General features: G+C 40.6%; 1 protein-coding gene across 6 annotated transcripts in view; it reads right to left on the bottom strand.

The window, feature by feature from the left end:
• Positions 1-7,433: 7,433 nt before the first annotated feature.
• LOC121839426 (tripartite motif-containing protein 2-like) overlaps positions 7,434-21,014 on the bottom strand; it is a 36,231-nt gene continuing 22,650 nt past the window's right edge. For 5 of the 6 annotated variants that reach the window (XM_042298526.1, XM_042298527.1, XM_042298529.1 and 2 more), the window contains 4 exons: positions 16,270-16,438; positions 15,842-15,912; positions 14,596-14,736; positions 7,434-9,888 (listed from right to left, as the gene is read on the bottom strand). In XM_042298526.1, coding sequence (XP_042154460.1) covers positions 9,736-9,888; positions 14,596-14,736; positions 15,842-15,912; positions 16,270-16,438 — 534 coding nt within the window. In that variant the 3' untranslated portion in view covers positions 7,434-9,735. The remainder of the gene's footprint in view (positions 9,889-14,595; positions 14,737-15,841; positions 15,913-16,269; positions 16,439-21,014) is intronic. The other variant, XR_006078981.1, reaches the window with a different exon arrangement.

The raw sequence follows: 21,014 nt of genomic DNA, 5'->3' as shown, positions 1-21,014 counted from the left end.
GTGTGGTGTCAGGAAAATAACCTCACACTCAACGTCAACAAAACTAAGGAGATGATTGTGGACTTCAGGAAACAGCAGAGGGAACACCCCCATCCACATCGATGGAACAGTAGTGGAGAGGGTAGCAAGTTTTAAGTTCCTCGGCATACACATCACAGACAAACTGAATTGGTCCACTCACATAGACAGCATCGTGAGGAAGGCGCAGCAGCGCCTCTTCAACCTCAGGAGGTTGAAGAAATTCGGCTTGTCACCAAAAGCACTCACAAACTTCTACAGATGCACAATCGAGAGCATCCTGGCGGGCTGTATCACCGCCTGGTATGGCAACTGCACCGCCCTCAACCGTAAGGCTCTCCAGAGGGTAGTGAGGTCTGCACAACACATCACCGGGGGCAAACTACCTGCCCTCCAGGACACCTACACCACCCGATGCTACAGGAAGGCCATAAAGATCATCAAGGACATCAACCACCCGAGCCACTGCCTGTTCACCCCGCTGTCATCCAGAAGGCGAGGTCAGTACAGGTGCATCAAAGCTGGGACCGAGAGACTGAAAAACAGCTTCTATCTCAAGGCCATCAGACTGTTAAACAGCCACCACTAACATTGAGTGGCTACTGCCAACACACTGTCAATGACACTGACTCTACTCCAGCCACTTTAATAATGGGAATTGATGGGAAATGATGTAAATATATCACTAGCCACTTTAAACAATGCTACCTTATATAATGTTACTTACCCTACATTATTCATCTCATATGCATACGTAGATACTGTACTCTATATCATCGACTGCATCCTTATGTAATACATGTATCACTAGCCACTTTAACTATGCCACTTGGTTTACATTCTCATCTCATATGTATATACTGTACTCGATATCATCTACCGTATCTTGCCTATGCTGCTCTGTACCATCACTCATTCATATATCCTTATGTACATATTCTTTATCCCCTTACACTGTGTATAAGACAGTAGTTTTTTTTTTTGGAATTGTTAGTTAGATTACTTGTTCGTTATTACTGCATTGTCGGAACTAGAAGCACAAGCATTTCGCTACACTCGCATTAACATCTGCTAACCATGAGTATGTGACAAATAAAATTTGATTTGATATATAACCCTAAACCTTTATTTAACCAGGTATTTATATATATAACCCTAACCCTTTATTTAACCAGGTATTTATATATATAACCCTAACCCTTTATTTAACCAGGTATTTATATATATAACCCTTTATAGGTAGGTAGGTCAGTTGAGAACAAGTTCTCATTTACAATCCGACCTGGCCAAGATAAAGCAAAGCAGTTTGACACGTACAACAACACAGAGTTACACATGGAATAAACAAACATACAGTCAATAACACAGTAGAACAAAAGAAAACAAAAAGTCTATATACAGTGAGCGCAAATGAGGTAAGATAAGAGTTAAGGCAATAAATATGCCATAATGGTGAAATAATTACAATATAGCAATTAAACACTGGAATTGTAGATGTGCAGAAGATGAATGTGCAAGTAGAGATACTGGGGTGCAAAGGAGGAAGATAAATAAATATAGTATGGGGATGAAGTAGATAGATGGCCTGTTTACAGATGGGCTGTGTACAGGTGCAGTGATCTGTGAGCTGCTCTGACAGCTGGTGCTTAAAACTAGTGAGGGAGATATGAGTCTCCAGCTTCAGTGATTTTTGCAGTTCGTTCCAGTCATTGGCAGCAGAGAACTGGAAGGAAAGGCGGCCAAACAGGAATTGGCTTTGGGGGTGACTAGTGAGATATACCTGCTGGAGCGCGTGCTAATCTAATCATTTTACTGTTGACGGTGGGGTTACTAGTGAGATATACCTGCTAATCTAATCATTTTACTGTTGAAGGTGGGGTTACTAGTGAGATATACCTGCTAATCTAATCATTTTACTGTTGAAGGTGGGGTTACTAGTGAGATATACCTGCTGGAGCGCGGGCTAATCTAATCATTTTACTGTTGACGGTGGCTATCTGGCTCCATAGTGAAGTTTCCCCTAGTTACAAATTAAATAAAAGTTGATTTGTCACGTGTGCTGAATACAACAGGTGTAGTAGACCTTACAGTAAAATGCTGAATACAACAGGTGTAGTAGACCTTACAGTGAAATGCTGAATACAACAGGTGTAGTAGACCTTACAGTAAAATGCTTACTTACAGGTTCTAACCAATAGTGCAAAAAAAGGTATTACGTGAACAATAGGTAAGTAAAGAAATAAAACAACAGTAAAAAGACAGGCTATATACAGTAGAGAGGCTGTATACAGTAGAGAGGCTATATACAGTAGAGAGGTTATATACAGTAGAGGTTATATACAGTAGCGAGGCTATATACAGTAGAGAGGCTATATACAGTAGAGGCTATATACAGTAGAGGCTATATACAGTAGAGAGGCTATATACAGTAGAGGGGCTATATACAGTAGAGAGGCTATATACAGTAGAGGGGCTATATACAGTAGAGAGGCTATATACAGTAGAGAGGCTATATACAGTAGCGAGGCTATATACAGTAGAGAGGCTATTGAGGATCAGCATGGCGGATGTGTTGCTACCTACCCTCACCACCTGGGGGCGGCCCATCAGGAAGTCCAGGAACCAGTTGCAGATGTAGGTGTTTAGTCCCAGGATCCTTAGCTTAGTGATGAGCTTTGTGCACACCATAATGTTGAACGCTAAGCTGTAGTCAATGAACAGCATTCTCACATAGGTGTTCCTTTTGTCCAGGTGGGAAAGGGTAGTGTGGAGTGCAATTAAGATTGCATCATCTGTGGATCTGTTTGGGCTGTATGCAAACTGGAGTGGGTCTAGGGTTTCTGGGATGATGGTGTTGATGTGAGCCATTACCAGCCTTTCAAAGCACTTCATGGCTACAGACGTGAGAGCTACGGGTTGGTCGTCATTTAGGCAGGTTGCCTTTGTGTACAGATCTAGAATCAGCTTCTCCTCCCCCAATCCTAACCTAAAACATTAGTGGGGAAATGCAAAACTGACCCCAGATCAGCTTCTCCTCCCCCAATCCTAACCTTAAACATTAGTGGGGAAATGCAAAACTGACCCAAGATCAGCGTCTAGGGGCAACGTCACTGCCTGATCAGCGTCTAGGGGCAACGTCACTGCCTGATCAGCGTCTAGGGGCAACGTCACTGCCTGATCAGCGTCTAGGGGCAACGTCACTGCCAGATCAGCGTCTAGGGGCAACGTCACTGCCTGATCAGCGTCTAGGGGCAACGCACTGTCTGATCAGCGGGCAACGTCACTGCCAGATCAGTGCCTGATCAGCGTCTAGGGGCAACGTCACTGCCTGATCAGCGTCTAGGGGCAACGTCACTGCCTGATCAGCGTCTAGGGGCAACGTCACTGCCTGATCAGGGTCTAGGGGCAACGTCACTGCCTGATCAGCGTCTAGAGGCAACGTCACTGCCTGATCAGCGTCTAGGGGCAACGTCACTGCCTGATCAGCGTCTAGGGGCAACGTCACTGCCTGATCAGCGTCTAGGGGCAACGTCACTGCCTGATCAGCGTCTAGGGGCAACGTCACTGCCTGATCAGCGTCTAGGGGCAACGTCACTGCCTGATCAGCGTCTAGGGGCAATGTCACTGCCTGATCAGCGTCTAGGGGCAACGTCACTGCCTGATCAGGGTCTAGGGGCAACGTCACTGCCTGATCAGCATCTAGGGGCAACGTCACTGCCTGATCAGCGTCTAGGGGCAACGTCACTGCCTGATCAGCGTCTAGGGGCAACGTCACTGCCTGATCAGCGTCTAGGGGCAACGCCACTGCCTGATCAGCGTCTAGGGGCAACGTCACTGCCTGATCAGCGTCTGATCAGCCTGATCAGCGTCTAGGGGCAACGTCACTGCCTGATCAGCGTCTAGGGGCAACGTCACTGCCTGATCAGGGTCTAGGGGCAACGTCACTGCCTGATCAGTGTCTAGGGGCAACGTCACTGCCTGATCAGTGTCTAGGGGCAACGTCACTGCCTGATCAGTGTCTAGGGGCAACGCCACTGCCTGATCAGTGTCTAGGGGCAACGTCACTGCCTGATCAGTGTCTAGGGGCAACGTCACTGCCTGATCAGTGTCTAGGGGCAACGTCACTGCCAGATCAGTGTCTAGGGGCAACGTCACTGCCTGATCAGTGTCTAGGGGCAACGTCACTGCCTGATCAGTGTCTAGGGGCAACGTCACTGCCTGATCAGTGTCTAGGGGCAACGTCACTGCCTGATCAGTGTTTAGGGGCAACGTCACTGCCTGATCAGTTTCTAGGGGCAACGTCACTGCCTGATCAGTGTCTAGGGGCAACGTCACTGCCTGATCAGTGTCTAGGGGCAACGTCACTGCCTGATCAGTTTCTAGGGGCAACGTCACTGCCTGATCAGTGTCTAGGGGCAACGTCACTGCCAGATCAGTGTCTAGGTGCAACGTCACTGCCTGATCAGTGTCTAGGGGCAACGTCACTGCCTGATCAGTGTCTAGGGGCAACGTCACTGCCTGATCAGTGTCTAGGGGCAACGTCACTGCCTGATCAGTGTCTAGGGGCAACGTCACTGCCTGATCAGTGTCTAGGGACAACGTCACTGCCTGATCAGTGTCTAGGGGCACCGTCACTGCCTGATCAGTGTCTAGGGGCAACGTCACTGCCTGATCAGTGTCTAGGGGCAACGTCACTGCCTGATCAGTGTCTAGGGGCAACGTCACTGCCTGATCAGTGTCTAGGGGCAACGTCACTGCCTGATCAGTGTCTAGGGGCAACTTCACTGCCTGATCAGTGTCTAGGGGCAACTTCACTGCCTGATCAGTGTCTAGGGGCAACGTCACTGCCTGATCAGTGTCTAGGGGCAACGTCACTGCCTGAACAGTGTCTAGGGGCAACGTCACTGCCTGATCAGTGTCTAGGGGCAACGTCACTGCCTGATCAGTGTCTAGGGGCAACGTCACTGCCTGATCAGTGTCTAGGGGCAACGTCACTGCCTGATCAGTGTCTAGGGGCAACGTCACTGCCTGATCAGTGTCTAGGGGCAACGTCACTGCCTGATCAGTGTCTAGGGGCAACTTCACTGCCTGATCAGTGTCTAGGGGCAACGTCACTGCCTGATCAGTGTCTAGGGGCAACGTCACTGCCTGATCAGTGTCTAGGGGCAACGTCACTGCCTGATCAGTGTCTAGGGGCAACGTCACTGCCTGATCAGTGTCTAGGGGCAACGTCACTGCCTGATCAGTGTCTAGGGGCAACGTCACTGCCTGATCAGTGTCTAGGGGCAACGTCACTGCCTGATCAGTGTCTAGGGGCAACTTCACTGCCTGATCAGTGTCTAGGGGCAACGTCACTGCCTATCTTTCCCAATCGTTTCAGGGTTCTCTACCTTTTCTCTGCTTCCCTCTAGTGGTTGATAGCATTGTGAACAGGATGGTTTGTGAAAAAAACATGCGCTTAAACACACACAGAGTATTGAATCAATGCTTTATTAATGGGTCTTAGACTTGAAGGTCACCAAGGAAGTGATGTCATCAGTGTTCAACAACCCCGGTACTGTGCAGGTTTTAGTGCCATCCCAGCACTAACTAACAAACCAGATACAGCTAATGAACTAATCATCCAGACTTTGACTATAGATGTTAACAAACCAGATACAGCTGATGAACTAATCATCCAGACTTTGACTATAGATGTTAACAGACTGGATACAGCTCATCAGGGGCTCCCGAGTGGCGCAGCGGTCTAAGGCACTGCATCTCAGTGCTAGAGGCGTCACTACAGAACCTGGTTGGATTCCAGGCTGTATCACAACCGGCCGTTATTAGGAGTCCCATAGGGCGACGCACAATTGGCCCAGCGTCGTCCGGGTTTGGTCGGGGTAGAGCGTCATTGTAAATAAGAATTTGTTCTTAACTGACTTGCCTAGTTAAATAAAGGTTAAAAATCAACTAATCATCCAGACTTTGACTATAGCTGTTGACAGTTGTGTTAGTGCTGGGTTGGAACTAGTCTCTGCACACCCTGTGGGTCCCAGGGACCAGGATTGAAGAACAGTGATATTAACCATTTTAAGGTCTGCATCTCAAATGGCACCCTATTCCCTATAGTGCACTACTTTTCACATAGGGTTCTGATCTAAAGTAGTGCACTACTTTTCACATAGGGTTCTGATCTAAAGTAGTGCACTACTTATCACATAGGGTTCTGATCTAAAGTAGAGCACTACTTATCACATAGTGTTCTGATCTAAAGTAGTGCACTACTTTTCACATAGGGTTCTGATCTAAAGTAGTGCACTACTTATCACAGGGTTCTGATCTAAAGTAGTGCACTACTTATCACATAGGGTTCTAATCTAAAGTAGAGCACTACTTATCACATAGTGTTCTGATCTAAAGTAGTGCACTACTTTTCACATAGGGTTCTGATCTAAAGTAGTGCACTACTTATCACAGGGTTCTGATCTAAAGTAGTGCACTACTTTTCACATAGGGTTCTGATCTAAAGTAGTGCACTACTTATCACATAGGGTTCTAATCTAAAGTAGAGCACTACTTATCACATAGTGTTCTGATCTAAAGTAGTGCACTACTTTTCACAGGGTTCTGATCTAAAGTAGTGCACTACTTATCACAGGGTTCTGATATAAAGTAGTGCACTATGTAGGGGATAGGATGCCATTTAAGAGGCAGACATAGAGTATAAGCTATAAACCTAAAACCCTAGGGTACTGAGAAAGTTACCTATCTAATATCGTTTACAACAATTCTAAAATAACGTCAAAATAACATTCGTGTGACATGGCAATACGAATGAATGTAAGGCTGTGTGTCTCAAACAATGAGATGAACATTCCAGAAGAAAAACAATTGAAACAAGTCGGTTCATTCATTCGTTCCGTACAATCTTTTCTCTGAAAAAACAAAACGATCGTCAAGAAAGGCAATCGTAAAACAGTCTGTCCTGACGTGGTCCATCGCATCGCAGATGAAAGACGGGAAGGAGAACATGTACAATGGGCTCTTACCACTCCCATGATTTACATAAAGAAGTTAATACATTAATACATTAAATAAACAAATAGCGTTATAAAGACATAAATCATAAATAATGACAGAAACACAAGTGATTCACGTCGTGAAGAGAGATGGTGTTCAGTGTTATTCTCATTACTTCCTGTAGCGTTGGAAATGTGGAGGAGCCTCGCGTGTGAAAGCTAGCATTCTAAACAGCACCCTATTCCCTATGTAGTGCACTACCTTTGACCAGACCCAATACGTCCCAAATAGCACCCTATTCCCTATGTAGTGCACTACCTTTGACCAGACCCAATACGTCCCAAACAGCACCCTATTCCCTATGTAGTGCACCACCTTTGACCAGACCCAATACGTCCCAAATAGCACCCTATTCCCTATGTAGTGCACTACCTTTGATCAGACCCAATACGTCCCAAATAGCACCCTATTCCCAATGTAGTGTACTACCTTTGAAGGCCCATAGGGCTCTGGGAAACAGTGTTCCACTTGGTACACAACCCCTGAGTCCTCATCCAGTCCTTCCCATTAACCTGAGTCCTCATCCAGTCCTTCCCATTAACCTGAGTCCTCATCCAGTCCTTCCCATTAACCTGAGTCCTCATCCGGTCCTTCCCATTAACCTGAGTCCTCATCCTTCCCATTAACCTGAGTCCTCATCCAGTACTTCCCATTAACCTGAGTCCTCATCCTTCCCATTATCCAAATTCCTCATCCAATCCTTCCCATTAACCAGATTCCTCCAATCCTTCCCATTAACCAGATTCCTCCAATACTCCCCATTATCCAGATTCCTCATCCAATCCTCCCCATTATCCAGATTCCTCCAATACTCCCCATTATCCAGATTCCTCATCCAATCCTCCCCACTATCCAGATTCCTCCAATCCTCCCCACTATCCAGATTCCTCATCCAATCCTCCCCACTATCCAGATTCCTCATCCTCCCCATTATCCAGATTCCTCAACCAGTCCTCCCCATTATCCAGATTCCTCCAATCCTCCCCATTATCCAGATTCCTCATCCAATCCTCCCCATTATTCAGATTCCTCCAAGCCTCCCCGTTAACCAGATTCCTCATCCAGTCCTTCCCACTATCCAGATTCCTCATCCAATCCTCCCCGTTAACCAGATTCCTCATCCAATCCATCCCATTAACCAGATTCCTCCAATCCTTCCCATTAACCAGATTCCTCCAATCCTCCCCATTAACCAGATTCCTCCAATCCTTCCCATTAACCAGATTCCTCCAATCCTCCCCATTAACCAGATGTTAGAGTATGATATGATTTATAGGGTTCTAAAATTACCAAATTTCCATGCAAACTTTCCAGAAATCCCAGTTGAAAGATTCCCGGGATTTCCTGCCTATTCCCTCCTCATTCAAGGATTCTTACAACCAGGATGTCTGGAAAACCTGCATGGAATTTGGGGGGGAAATTTCTGGAATTGTGTAACTCTTAGATACGGTTGTAAAAGATCATTGTTTGTCGGATGCTAACAGATTGATATAGTTAATAAAATGAAGAAGCATGCTTCTAGAATACTCTGGTATTTTTCTAGAATCCACTGGTATTCCGCTATGAGTGATCTATTATCGTACTGACAAGCAACAGTGCACATAATAATAAAACAACTGATTTACTCATTCTTGGTGATTAATCAAACATTTACGGGCTCGATTCAATCCGTAGTGCTGAAGACACGCACTACAGCACAATAGAAACTCAAAAGGCAATATTCCCGCTTTCATGGAGACTGCATTCACGGCTGTATATGTTGGCTCAATCAGAAATTACAATCTCATTATAGCGCTGAACTTCAGCGATACAGATTGAATCGAGCCATAGGGTCTAGTATTTTCTAATGAGGGGGTTGAAAACGTCACTGATGAATCTTGGTTTGCAAACGGTTATTGATCAGTATTAATAGTAAATATAATTTCACAAATATATATACTCTTCCATTTTATCTTGCGACTGTGTCTATATCTCAAATAGCACCCTATTCCCTATGTAGTGCACTACTTTTGAGCCAGGACCATAGGGAGCAATTTGGGATGCAGGTATTATTTTTTTACGGAAAAAATAGATGGTTGAATATATACCTCATCCAAGCGTAACATCGCAAGCTGCCTGTTAGCTCAATCCATCAATCAATCAACCAATAATGAATTGATTGATGGAATCATTGATATACCTGTGGAGTATTAGAATAACCATAGCCACGTTCTTGAACATTCCTTATTGATATAGCACACGACAATCCTCAATCGAACAATTTATATCATTATTTTGTAGAATCCATAGCAGTACATGAGTTTATGAGCAGATAAACAGGTTGACGTTGGTTTCATATTGAGCCGTGTCTGGCGAGCCGAGAGTTAGGTCCCAGGTCTGTTTTGAAGTTGGCCAATAGATGTTCGCGCTTTGTTCCTCTGGCCAATAGTATTGCAGATGAGTGACATGTCGTCAGAGCAGAGAGAGGAACTGATTTTATTGGCCATCGTTTAAGTTCACTGTAGGTATCCGTAGACCTTGAAAAAGTAGTTCTGTCCATCTCTACACGCCTCCCTCCCTCCCTCCCACTACTGTAGGGATCTGTAGATCTTTGAACAGTAGTTCTGTCCATTCATCTCTGCATTCCTCCACCCCTCCCTCCGTTCCTCCCTCCCACTACTGTAGGTATCTGTAGACCTTGAAGCAGTGGTTCCCAGAGTCGGCCACCACCACGTGTCCATCAGAGGTGAGAGCCAGACCCTGAGGTCCGTAGAGAGGGTCAGCTGATGTGTTGATATAGGACAGGAAGGAACCACTACCGTCAAACACCTGGAGAGGAGGGGGGAGGATACTTATGTAAATTAACACCTGGAGAGGAGGGGGGAGGATACTTATGTAAATTAACACCTGGAGAGGAGGGGGGATACTTATGTAAATTTACCTGGAGAGGAAGGGGGAGGATACTTATGTAAATTAACACCTGGAGGGAGGGGGAGGATACTTATGTAAATTACACCTGGAGAGGAGGGGGAGGATACTTATGTAAATTAACACCTGGAGAGGAGGGGGGGGATACTTATGTAAATTACACCTGGAGAGGAGGGGGAGGATACTTATGTAAATTAACACCTGGAGAGGGAGGGGGATACTTTTGTAAATTTACCTGGAGAGGAAGGGGGAGGATACTTATGTAAATTAACACCTGGAGAGGAGGGGGGTACTTATGTAAATTAACACCTGGAGAGGAGGGGGAGGATACTTATGTAAATTAACACCTGGAGAGGAGGGGGAGGATACTTGTGTAAATTAACACCTGGAGAGGAGGGGGAGGATACTTATGTAAATTAACACCTGGAGAGGAGGGGGAGGATACTTATGTAAATTAACACCTGGAGAGGAGGGGGAGGATACTTATGTAAATTAACACCTGGAGAGGAGGGGGAGGATACTTATGTAAATTACACCTGGAGAGGAGGGGGAATACTTATGTAAATTACACCTGGAGAGGAGGGGGGAGGATACTTATGTAAATTAACACCTGGAGAGGAGGGGAGGATACTTATGTAAATTACACCTGGAGAGGAGGGGAGGATACTTATGTAAATTACACCTGGAGAGGAGGGGAGGGGATACTTAAATTAGATATATCTGTATTTCATTTCCAATAAATTTGCAAACATTTCTAAAAAACATGTTTTCACTTTGTCATTATGCGGTGTTGTGTGTAGATCACAGGAGGTTGGTGTCCCTTTAATTGGGAGGACGGGCTTGTGGTAACGGCTGGAGTGTAATCAGTAGAATGGTATCAAATACATCATAAACATGGTCTCCAGGTATTTGATGCCATTCCATCGACTCCATTCCAGCCATTATTATGAGCCGCCGTCCCCTCAACCGCCTCCACAAGTTTAGATGGCTGAGAAAAAACAATCTATTTTAAATTCAGATTGTAACAAAATGGGGGAAAAGTCAAGGGGTGTGAATACTTTCTGAAGTACATTATATTACATTACATTATATCTATGTACCTGTATGCTGCTGTTGCCCCAGTCGATATACTGATACATGATATATACAGTACCAGTCAAAGGTTTGGACACACCTACTCATTCAAGGGTTTTTTTTTATTTTTACTATTTATTTTATTTTTCACTATTTTATTTTATTTTTCACTATTTTATTTTATTTTTTACTATCTTTATTTTTTCTTTATTTTTTACTATTTTCTACGTTGTAGAATAAAAATAAATAACACATATGAAGAAGTAACACATATGGAATCATGTAGTAACCAAAAAAAGTGTTAAACAAATCAAAATATATTTTATATTTGAGATTATTCAAAGTAGCCACCCTTTGCCTTGATGACAGATTTGCACACTCTTGGCATTCTCTCATGACTGGTACAATATATATATATATAAAAGTGTACCTGTATGACTGGTACTGTATATATGTATATATATATAAAACTGTACCTGTATGTACCTGTATGACTGGTACTGTCATGCAAAATTATTCAGCCCCTTTACTTTCAGTGCAGCAAACTCTCTCCAGAAGTTCAGTGAGGATCTCTGAATGATCCAATGTTGACCTAAATGACTAATGATGATAAATACAATCCACCTGTGTGTAATCAAGTCTCCGTATAAATGCACCTGCACTGTGATAGTCTCAGAGGTCCGTTAAAAGCGCAGAGAGCATCATGAAGAACAAGGAACACACCAGGCAGGTCCGAGATACTGTTGTGAAGAAGTTTAAAGCCGGATTTGGATACAAAAAGATTTCCCAAGTTTTAAACATCCCAAGGAGCACTGTGCAAGCGATAATATTGAAATGGAAGGAGTATCAGACCACTGCAAATCTACCAAGACCTGGCCGTCCCTCTAAACTTTCAGCTCATACAAGGAGAAGACTGATCAGAGATGCAGCCAAGAGGCCCATGATCACTCTGGATGAACTGCAGAGATCTACAGCTGTGGTGAGAGACTCTGTCCATAGGACAACAATCAGTCGTATATTGCACAAATCTGGCCTTTATGGAAGAGGGGCAAGAAGAAAGCCATTTCTTAAAGATATCCATAAAAAGTGTTGTTTAAAGTTTGCCACAAGCCACCTGGGAGACACACCAAACATGTGGAAGAAGGTGCTCTGGTCAGATGAAACCAAAATTGAACTTTTTGGCAACAATGCAAAACATTATGTTTGGCGTAAAAGCAACACAGCTCCATCACCCTGAACACACCATCCCCACTGTCAAACATGGTGGTGGCAGCATCATGGTTTGGGCCTGCTTTTCTTCAGCAGGGACAGGGAAGATGGTTAAAATTGATGGGAAGATGGATGGAGCCAAATACAGGACCATTCTGGAAGAAAACCTGATGGAGTCTGCAAAAGACCTGAGACTGGGACGGAGATTTGTCTTCCAACAAGACAATGATCCAAAACATAAAGCAAAATCTACAATGGAATGGTTCAAAAATAAACATATCCAGGTGTTAGAATGGCCAAGTCAAAGTCCAGACCTGAATCCAATCGAGAATCTGTGGAAAGAACTGAAAACTGCTGTTCACAAATGCTCTCCATCCAACCTCACTGAGCTTGAGCTGTTTTGCAAGGAGGAATGGGAAAAATTTCAGTCTCTCGATGTGCAAAACTGATAGAGACATACCCCAAGCGACTTACAGCTGTAATCTCAGCAAAAGGTGGCGCTACAAAGTATTAACTTAAGGGGGCTGAATAATTTTGCACGCCCAATTTTTCAGTTTTTGATTTGTTAAAAAAGTTTGAAATATCCAATAAATGTCGTTCCACTTCATGATTGTGCCCCACTTGTTGTTGATTCTTCACAAAAAAATACAGTTTTATATCTTTATGTTTGAAGCCTGAAATGTGGCAAAAGGTCGCAAAGTTCAAGGGGGCTGTCACGCCCTGGTCTAAGTATTTTGTGTTTTTCTTCATGTATTGGGTCAGGCCAGGGTGTGGCATGGGGTTTTTGTAATTGTGGTGTGTTTGTCTTGGGGTTTTGGTGTTGGTATTGGGATTGTAGCTAGTGGGGTTATCTAGCAAAGTCTATGGCTGTCTGGAGTGGTTCTCAATCAGAGGCAGGTGTTTATCGTTGTCTCTGATTGGGAACCATATTTAGGCAGCCATATTCTTTGAGTTTGTCGTGGTTGATTGTCCTTAGTGTCCTTGTTCCTGTCTATGTGTTAGGTTACACAAGTATAGGCTGTTTCGGTTTTCGTTACGTTTATTGTTTTTGTATTTTGGTCCGACTCTCCTTCACACCTAGAAAACCGTAACAGGGGCCGAATACTTTCGCAAGGCACTGTATCTATATATTAAACTATACCTGTATGCGGCTGTTGCCCCAGTCAGCTACAATGATGTCCATATACTGTATATGATATATATATCTATATAAAACTGTACCTGTATGACTGGTACTGTATATCTATATATCTATATATTAAACTGTACCTGTATGACGGGTACTGTATATCTATATATTAAACTGTACCTGTATATATATCTATATATATAAACTGTACCTGTATGACTGGTACTGTATATCTATATATCTATATATTAAACTGTACCTGTATGACTGGTACTGTATATCTATATATTAAACTGTACCTGTATGACTGGTACTGTATATATATATATATATTAAACTGTACCTGTATGACTGGTACTGTATATCTATATATCTATATTAAACTGTACCTGTATGACTGGGTACTGTATATCTATATATCTATATATTAAACTGTACCTGTATGACTGGTACTGTATATCTATATATATATATTAAACTGTACCTGTATGACTGGTACTGTATATCTATATATCTATATATTAAACTGTACCTGTATGATACTGTATATCTATATAAAACTGTACCTGTATGACTGGTACTGTATATCTATATATATATATTAAACTGTACCTGTATGACTGGTACTGTATATCTATATCTATATATTAAACTGTACCTGTATGACTGGTACTGTATATCTATATATATATATTAAACTGTACCTGTATGACTGGTACTGTATATCTATATATATATATTAAACTGTACCTGTATGACTGGTACTGTATATCTATATATATATATTAAACTATACCTGTATGACGGGTACTGTATATATATATATCTATATTAAACTATACCTGTATGACGGGTACTGTATATCTATATATCTATATTAAACTATACCTGTATGACTGGTACTGTATATCTATATATATATATTAAACTATACCTGTATGACTGGTACTGTATATCTATATAAAATTGTACCTGTATGACTGGTACTGTATATCTATATATATATATTAAACTGTACCTGTATGACTGGTACTGTATATCTATATCTATATAAAACTGTACCTGTATGACTGGTACTGTATATCTATATATCTATATATTAAACTGTACCTGTATGACGGGTACTGTATATCTATATATTAAACTGTACCTGTATGACGGGTACTGTATATCTATATATATATATTAAACTGTACCTGTATGCGGCTGTTGCCCCAGTCAGCTACGATGATGTTCCCATTCACATCGACGGCCACGCCTGTAGGAGCATTAAACTGACCGTTGCCCTCTCCGTTAGTTCCAAACTTCAGCAGCAGCTCTCCCTCTGGGGTGAATACCTGCGGAGGGAGGGAGGGAGAGAGAGAGAGAGAGAGAGGGGAGGGAGGGAGGGAGGGAGGGGGAGGAGAGGAGAGAGAGGGAGGGAGGGAGGGAGGGTGGAGGGAGGGAGGGAGAGAGGGAGAGGGAGGGAGGGAGAGGGAGGGAGGGAGAGAGAGGGAGAGAGAGGGAGGGAGGGAGGGAGGGAGAGGGAGGAGGGAGGGAGGGAGGGAGAGAGAGAGAGAGGGAGGGAGGGAGGGAGGGAGGGAGAGGGAGGGAGGGAGGGAGGGAGGGAGGGAGAGAGGGAGAGAGAGAGAGAGAGGGAGGGTGGAGGGAGGGAGAGGGGAGGGAGAGAGGGAGGGAGGAGGGGAGGGAGAGAGAGAGAGAGAGAGGGAGGGAGGGAGGGAGGGAGGGAGGGAGGGAGGGAGGGTGGAGGGAGGGGAGGGAGGAGGGAGGGAGGGAGGGAGGGAGGGAGGGAGAGAGAGAGAGAGAGAGAGAGGGAGGGAGGGAGGGAGGGGAGGGAGGGAGGGAGAGAGGGAGGGAGAGGGAGGGTGGGGGGAGGGAGGGAGGGAGGGAGAGGGAGCTAGGGAGGGAGGGAGGGAGACCTCTATTGAACCTGGGAGGGAAACGATGGTCAGGACTTGTTAATTCTACTGGGTTAACGATGGTCAGGACTTGTTTATTCTCCTGGGTTAAAGACGTCAGGACTTGTTAATTCTACTGGGTTAACGATGGTCAGGACTTGTTTATTCTCCTGGGTTAAAGACGGTCAGGACTTGCTCATTCTCCTGGGTTAACGATAGTCAGGACTTGTTCATTCTCCTGGGTTAACGATAGTCAGGACTTGTTCATTCTCCTGGGTTAACGATAGTCAGGACTTGTTCATTCTACTGGGTTAACGATAGTCAGGACTTGTTCATTCTACTGGGTTAACGATAGTCAGGACTTGTTCATTCTACTGGGTTAACGATCGTCAGGACTTGTTCATTCTACTGAGTTAACGATAGTCAGGACTTGTTCATTCTACTGGGTTAACGATCGTCAGGACTTGTCCATTCTACTGGGTTAACGATGGTCACGTTTGAGGCGTTGTTTGGAAGTGTCTGATGAACCTGAGAAGTTAGTTACCTTGACTGAGTGGTTGTGAAAGTCTGTCACTATGATCTCATTGTTGTTGTTGACTGCTGCAAAATGAGGGCCTGGTCAAAAGAGAGGAGGAGAAAGGAGGAGAGGAGGAGGAGAGGAGGAGAAGAGGAAGAGAGGAGGAGAAAGAGAGGAGAAGAGGAGGAGAGGAGGGAGAGGAGGAGGGAGGAGAAAGGAGGAGAGGAGGAGGAGAGGAGGAGAAGAGGAAGAGAGGAGGAGAAAGGAGGAGAAGAGGAGGAGAGGAGGAGAAAGGAGGAGAAGAGGAGGAGAAGAGGAGGAGAGGAGGAGAAAGGAGGAGAAGAGGAGGAGAAAGGAGGAGGAGAGAGGAGAGGAGTGATGGAAGTACCATGAAGCCTTCATCATCATCATCATCACTATCATCAGCATCATCTTCATCATCCACATCAACTCACCTGCGAACTGTTTGTCTCCGTTGCCACGGCTACCGAACTTAGTAACGAGCTTGCCGGTTGGCTGGAAGATGAAGACGGTGCATGCCTTGTTGTCCACAACGATCACGTGACCGTTCTGATCCACGGACACGCCCTTCGGTCCCATCAGCCTACCAGAGCCCAGCTTGGCCTGACAGACAGATAACACAACCAATCAGAGGACAGCTTGGCCTGACAGATCAGAAAATAGAATAGTTCCCTGTATGTCCCTGTATGTCCCCTGTATGTTCCCTGTATGTCCCTGTATGTTCCCTGTATGTCCCTGTATGTTCCCTGTATGTCCCTGTATGTTCCCTGTATGTCCCTGTATGTTCCCTGTATGTCCCTGTATGTCCCCTGTATGTCCCTGTATGTTCCCTGTATGTCCCTGTATGTCCCTGTATGTTTTTTATTTTATTTATTTCACCTAACCCTTTATTTAACCAGGTATTTATATATATAACCCTAACCCTTTATTTAACCAGGTATTTATATATATAACCCTAACCCTTTATTTAACCAGGTATTTATGTATATATAACCCTAACCCTTTATTTAACCAGGTATTTATATATATAACCCTTTATTTAACCAGGTATTTATATATATAACCCTTTATTTAACCAGGTATTTATGTATATAACCTTTTATTTAACCAGGTATTTATATATATAACCCTTTATTTAACCAGGTATTTATATATATAACCCTTTATTTAACCAGGTAACCCTTTATTTAACCAGGTATTTATATATATAACCCTTTATTTAACCAGGTATTTATATATATAACCCTTTATTTAACCAGGTATTTATATATATAACCCTTTATTTAACCAGGTATTTATATATATAACCCTTTATTTAACCAGGTATTTATATATATAACCCTTTATTTAACCAGGTATTTATATATATAACCCTTTATTTAACCAGGTATTTATACCCTTTATTTAACCAGGTATTTATATATATAAACCCTTTATTTAACCAGGTATTTATATATATAACTCTAACCCTTTTATTTAACCCTTTATTTAACCAGGTATTTATATAACCCTTTATTTAACCAGGTATTTATATATATAACCCTTTATTTAACCAGGTATTTATATATATAACCCTTTATTTAACCAGGTATTTATATATATACCTCTAACCCTTTATTTAACCAGGTATTTATATATATATAACCCTTTATTTAACCAGGTATTTATATATATAACCCTTTATTTAACCAGGTATTTATATATATAACTCTAACCCTTTATTTAACCAAGTATTTATATATATAACCCTTTATTTAACCAGGTATTTATATATATAACCCTAACCCTTTATTTAACCAGGTATTTATATATATATATGACCCTAACCCTTTATTTAACCAGGTATTCATATATATAACCCTAACCCTTTATTTAACCAGGTATTTATATATATAACCCTTTATTTAACCAGGTATTTATATATATAACCCTAGCCCTTTATTTAACCAGGTATTTATATATATAACCCTAACCCTTTATTTAACCAGGTATTTATATATATAACTCTAACCCTTTATTTAACCAGGTATTTATATATATAACCCTTTATTTAACCAGGTATTTATATATATAACCCTAACCCTTTATTTAACCAGGTATTTATATATATAACCCTAACCCTTTATTTAACCAGGTATTTATATATATATAACCCTTTATTTAACCAGGTATTTATATATATAACCCTAGCCCTTTATTTAACCAGGTATTTATATATATAACCCTAACCCTTTATTTAACCAGGTATTTATATATATAACTCTAACCCTTTATTTAACCAGGTATTTATATATATAACCCTTTATTTAACCAGGTATTTATATATATAACCCTTTATTTAACCAGGTATTTATATATATAACCCTTTATTTAACCAGGTATTTATATATATAACCCTTTATTTAACCAGGTATTTATATATATAACCCTAGCCCTTTATTTAACCAGGTATTTATATATATAACCCTAACCCTTTATTTAACCAGGTATTTATATATATAACTCTAACCCTTTATTTAACCAGGTATTTATATATATAACCCTTTATTTAACCAGGTATTTATATATATGACCCTAACCCTTTATTTAACCAGGTATTTATATATATATAACCCTAACCCTTTATTTAACCAGGTATTTATATATATATAACCCTAACCCTTTATTTAACCAGGTATTTATATATATAACCCTAGCCCTTTATTTAACCAGGTATTTATATATATATAACCCTAGCCCTTTATTTAACCAGGTATTTATATATATAACCCTAACCCTTTATTTAACCAGGTATTTATATATATAACCCTAACCCTTTATTTAACCAGGTATTTATATATATAACCCTAACCCTTTATTTAACCAGGTATTTATATATATAACCCTAACCCTTTATTTAACCAGGTATTTATATATATAACCCTAACCCTTTATTTAACCAGGTATTTATATATATAACCCTTTATTTAACCAGGTATTTATATATATAACCCTAACCCTTTATTTAACCAGGTATTTATATATATAACCCTTTATTTAACCAGGTATTTATATATATAACCCTAACCCTTTATTTAACCAGGTATTTATATATATAACCCTAACCCTTTATTTAACCAGGTATTTATATATATAACCCTAACCCTTTATTTAACCTGGTAGGCCAGTTGAGAACAAGTTCTCATTTACAATCCGACCTGGCCAAGATAAAGCGTAGCATTTAACCAGGTATTTATATATATAACAACACAGAGTTACACATGGAATTAAACAAAACTTACAGTCAATAATATAACCCTAGAAACCAGTCTTTATATATATAACGTGAGCAAATGAGGTGAGATAAGGGAGGTAAAGGCAAAAATTTATATATATAACCATGGTGGCAAGGTAAAAATATACTGGAATGGTTTATTTAACCAGGGAAGAATATTTTAAGTAGATATATAAATAATGGGGTTAAAGGTATTTAAAATAAATAAATAACAGTAGGGGAAGATATAGTTGTTTGGGCTAAATTATAGATAACCCTTTATTTAACAGGTGCAGTTAATCTATGAGCTGCTCTGATTTAACAGTTTTATGCTTAAATCTAGTGAGGGAGATAAGTGTTTCCAGGTTCAGAGATTTTTATAGTTTGTTCCAGTTTATTGGCAATTTAACCAGGTATTTATATATATATACCTATGAAGAGCGTGCTTATATATACAGGTGGGTGCTGCTATATGTATGCTGCTATGTCCCCTTATGTCCCTGTATGTCCCCTGTATGTTCCTGTATGTTCCCTGTATTTCCCTATATATAACCCTTTATGTCCCTGTATTTCCCTGTATGTCCCTGTATGTTTTTTTATTTGATTTATTTATAACCCTTTTTATTTAACCAGGTATTTATATATATAACCCTAACCCTTTATTTAACCAGGTATTTATATATATAACCCTAACCCTTTATTTAACCAGGTATTTATGTATATATAACCCTAACCCTTTATTTAACCAGGTATTTATATATATAACCCTTTATTTAACCAGGTATTTATATATATAACCCTTTATTTAACCAGGTTTTATTTAACCAGGTATTTATATATATAACCTAACCCTTTATTTAACCAGGTATTTATATATATAACCCTTTATTTAACCAGGTATTTATATATATAACTCTAACCCTTTATTTAACCAGGTATTTATATATATAACCCTTTATTTAACCAGGTATTTATATATATAACCCTTTATTTAACCAGGTATTTATATATATAACCCTTTATTTAACCAGGTATTTATATATATAACCCTTTATTTAACCAGGTATTTATATATATAACCCTTTATTTAACCAGGTATTTATATATATAACCCTTTATTTAACCAGGTTTTATATTTAACCAGGTATTTATATATATAACTCTAACCCTTTATTTAACCAGGTATTTATATATATAACCCTTTATTTAACCAGGTATTTATATATATAACCCTTTTTATTTAACCAGGTATTTATATATATAACCCTTTTATTTAACCAGGTATTTATATATATAACCCTTTATTTAACCAGGTATTTATATATATAACTCTAACCCTTTATTTAACCAGGTATTTATATATATACCCTTTATTTAACCAGGTATTTATATATATAACCCTTTATTTAACCAGGTATTTATATATATAACCCTTTATTTAACCAGGTATTTATATATATAACCCTAACCCTTTATTTAACCAGGTATTTATATATATAACTCTAACCCTTTATTTAACCAGGTATTTATATATATAACCCTTTATTTAACCAGGTATTTATATATATAACCCTAGCCCTTTATTTAACCAGGTATTTATATATATAACCCTAACCCTTTATTTAACCAGGTATTTATATATATAACTCTAACCCTTTATTTAACCAGGTATTTATATATATAACCCTTTATTTAACCAGGTATTTATATATATAACCCTTTATTTAACCAGGTATTTATATATATAACCCTTTATTTAACCAGGTATTTATATATATATAACCCTTTATTTAACCAGGTATTTATATATATAACCCTAGCCCTTTATTTAACCAGGTATTTATATATATAACCCTAACCCTTTATTTAACCAGGTATTTATATATATAACTCTAACCCTTTATTTAACCAGGTATTTATATATAT

The sequence above is a fragment of the Oncorhynchus tshawytscha genome, linkage group LG15 (assembly GCF_018296145.1).
Source record: "Oncorhynchus tshawytscha isolate Ot180627B linkage group LG15, Otsh_v2.0, whole genome shotgun sequence".
Classification (NCBI taxonomy): domain Eukaryota; kingdom Metazoa; phylum Chordata; class Actinopteri; order Salmoniformes; family Salmonidae; genus Oncorhynchus; species Oncorhynchus tshawytscha.
The sequence above is the reverse complement of the archived record's forward strand: the minus strand, read 5'-3'. Positions and strand labels throughout refer to the sequence as shown.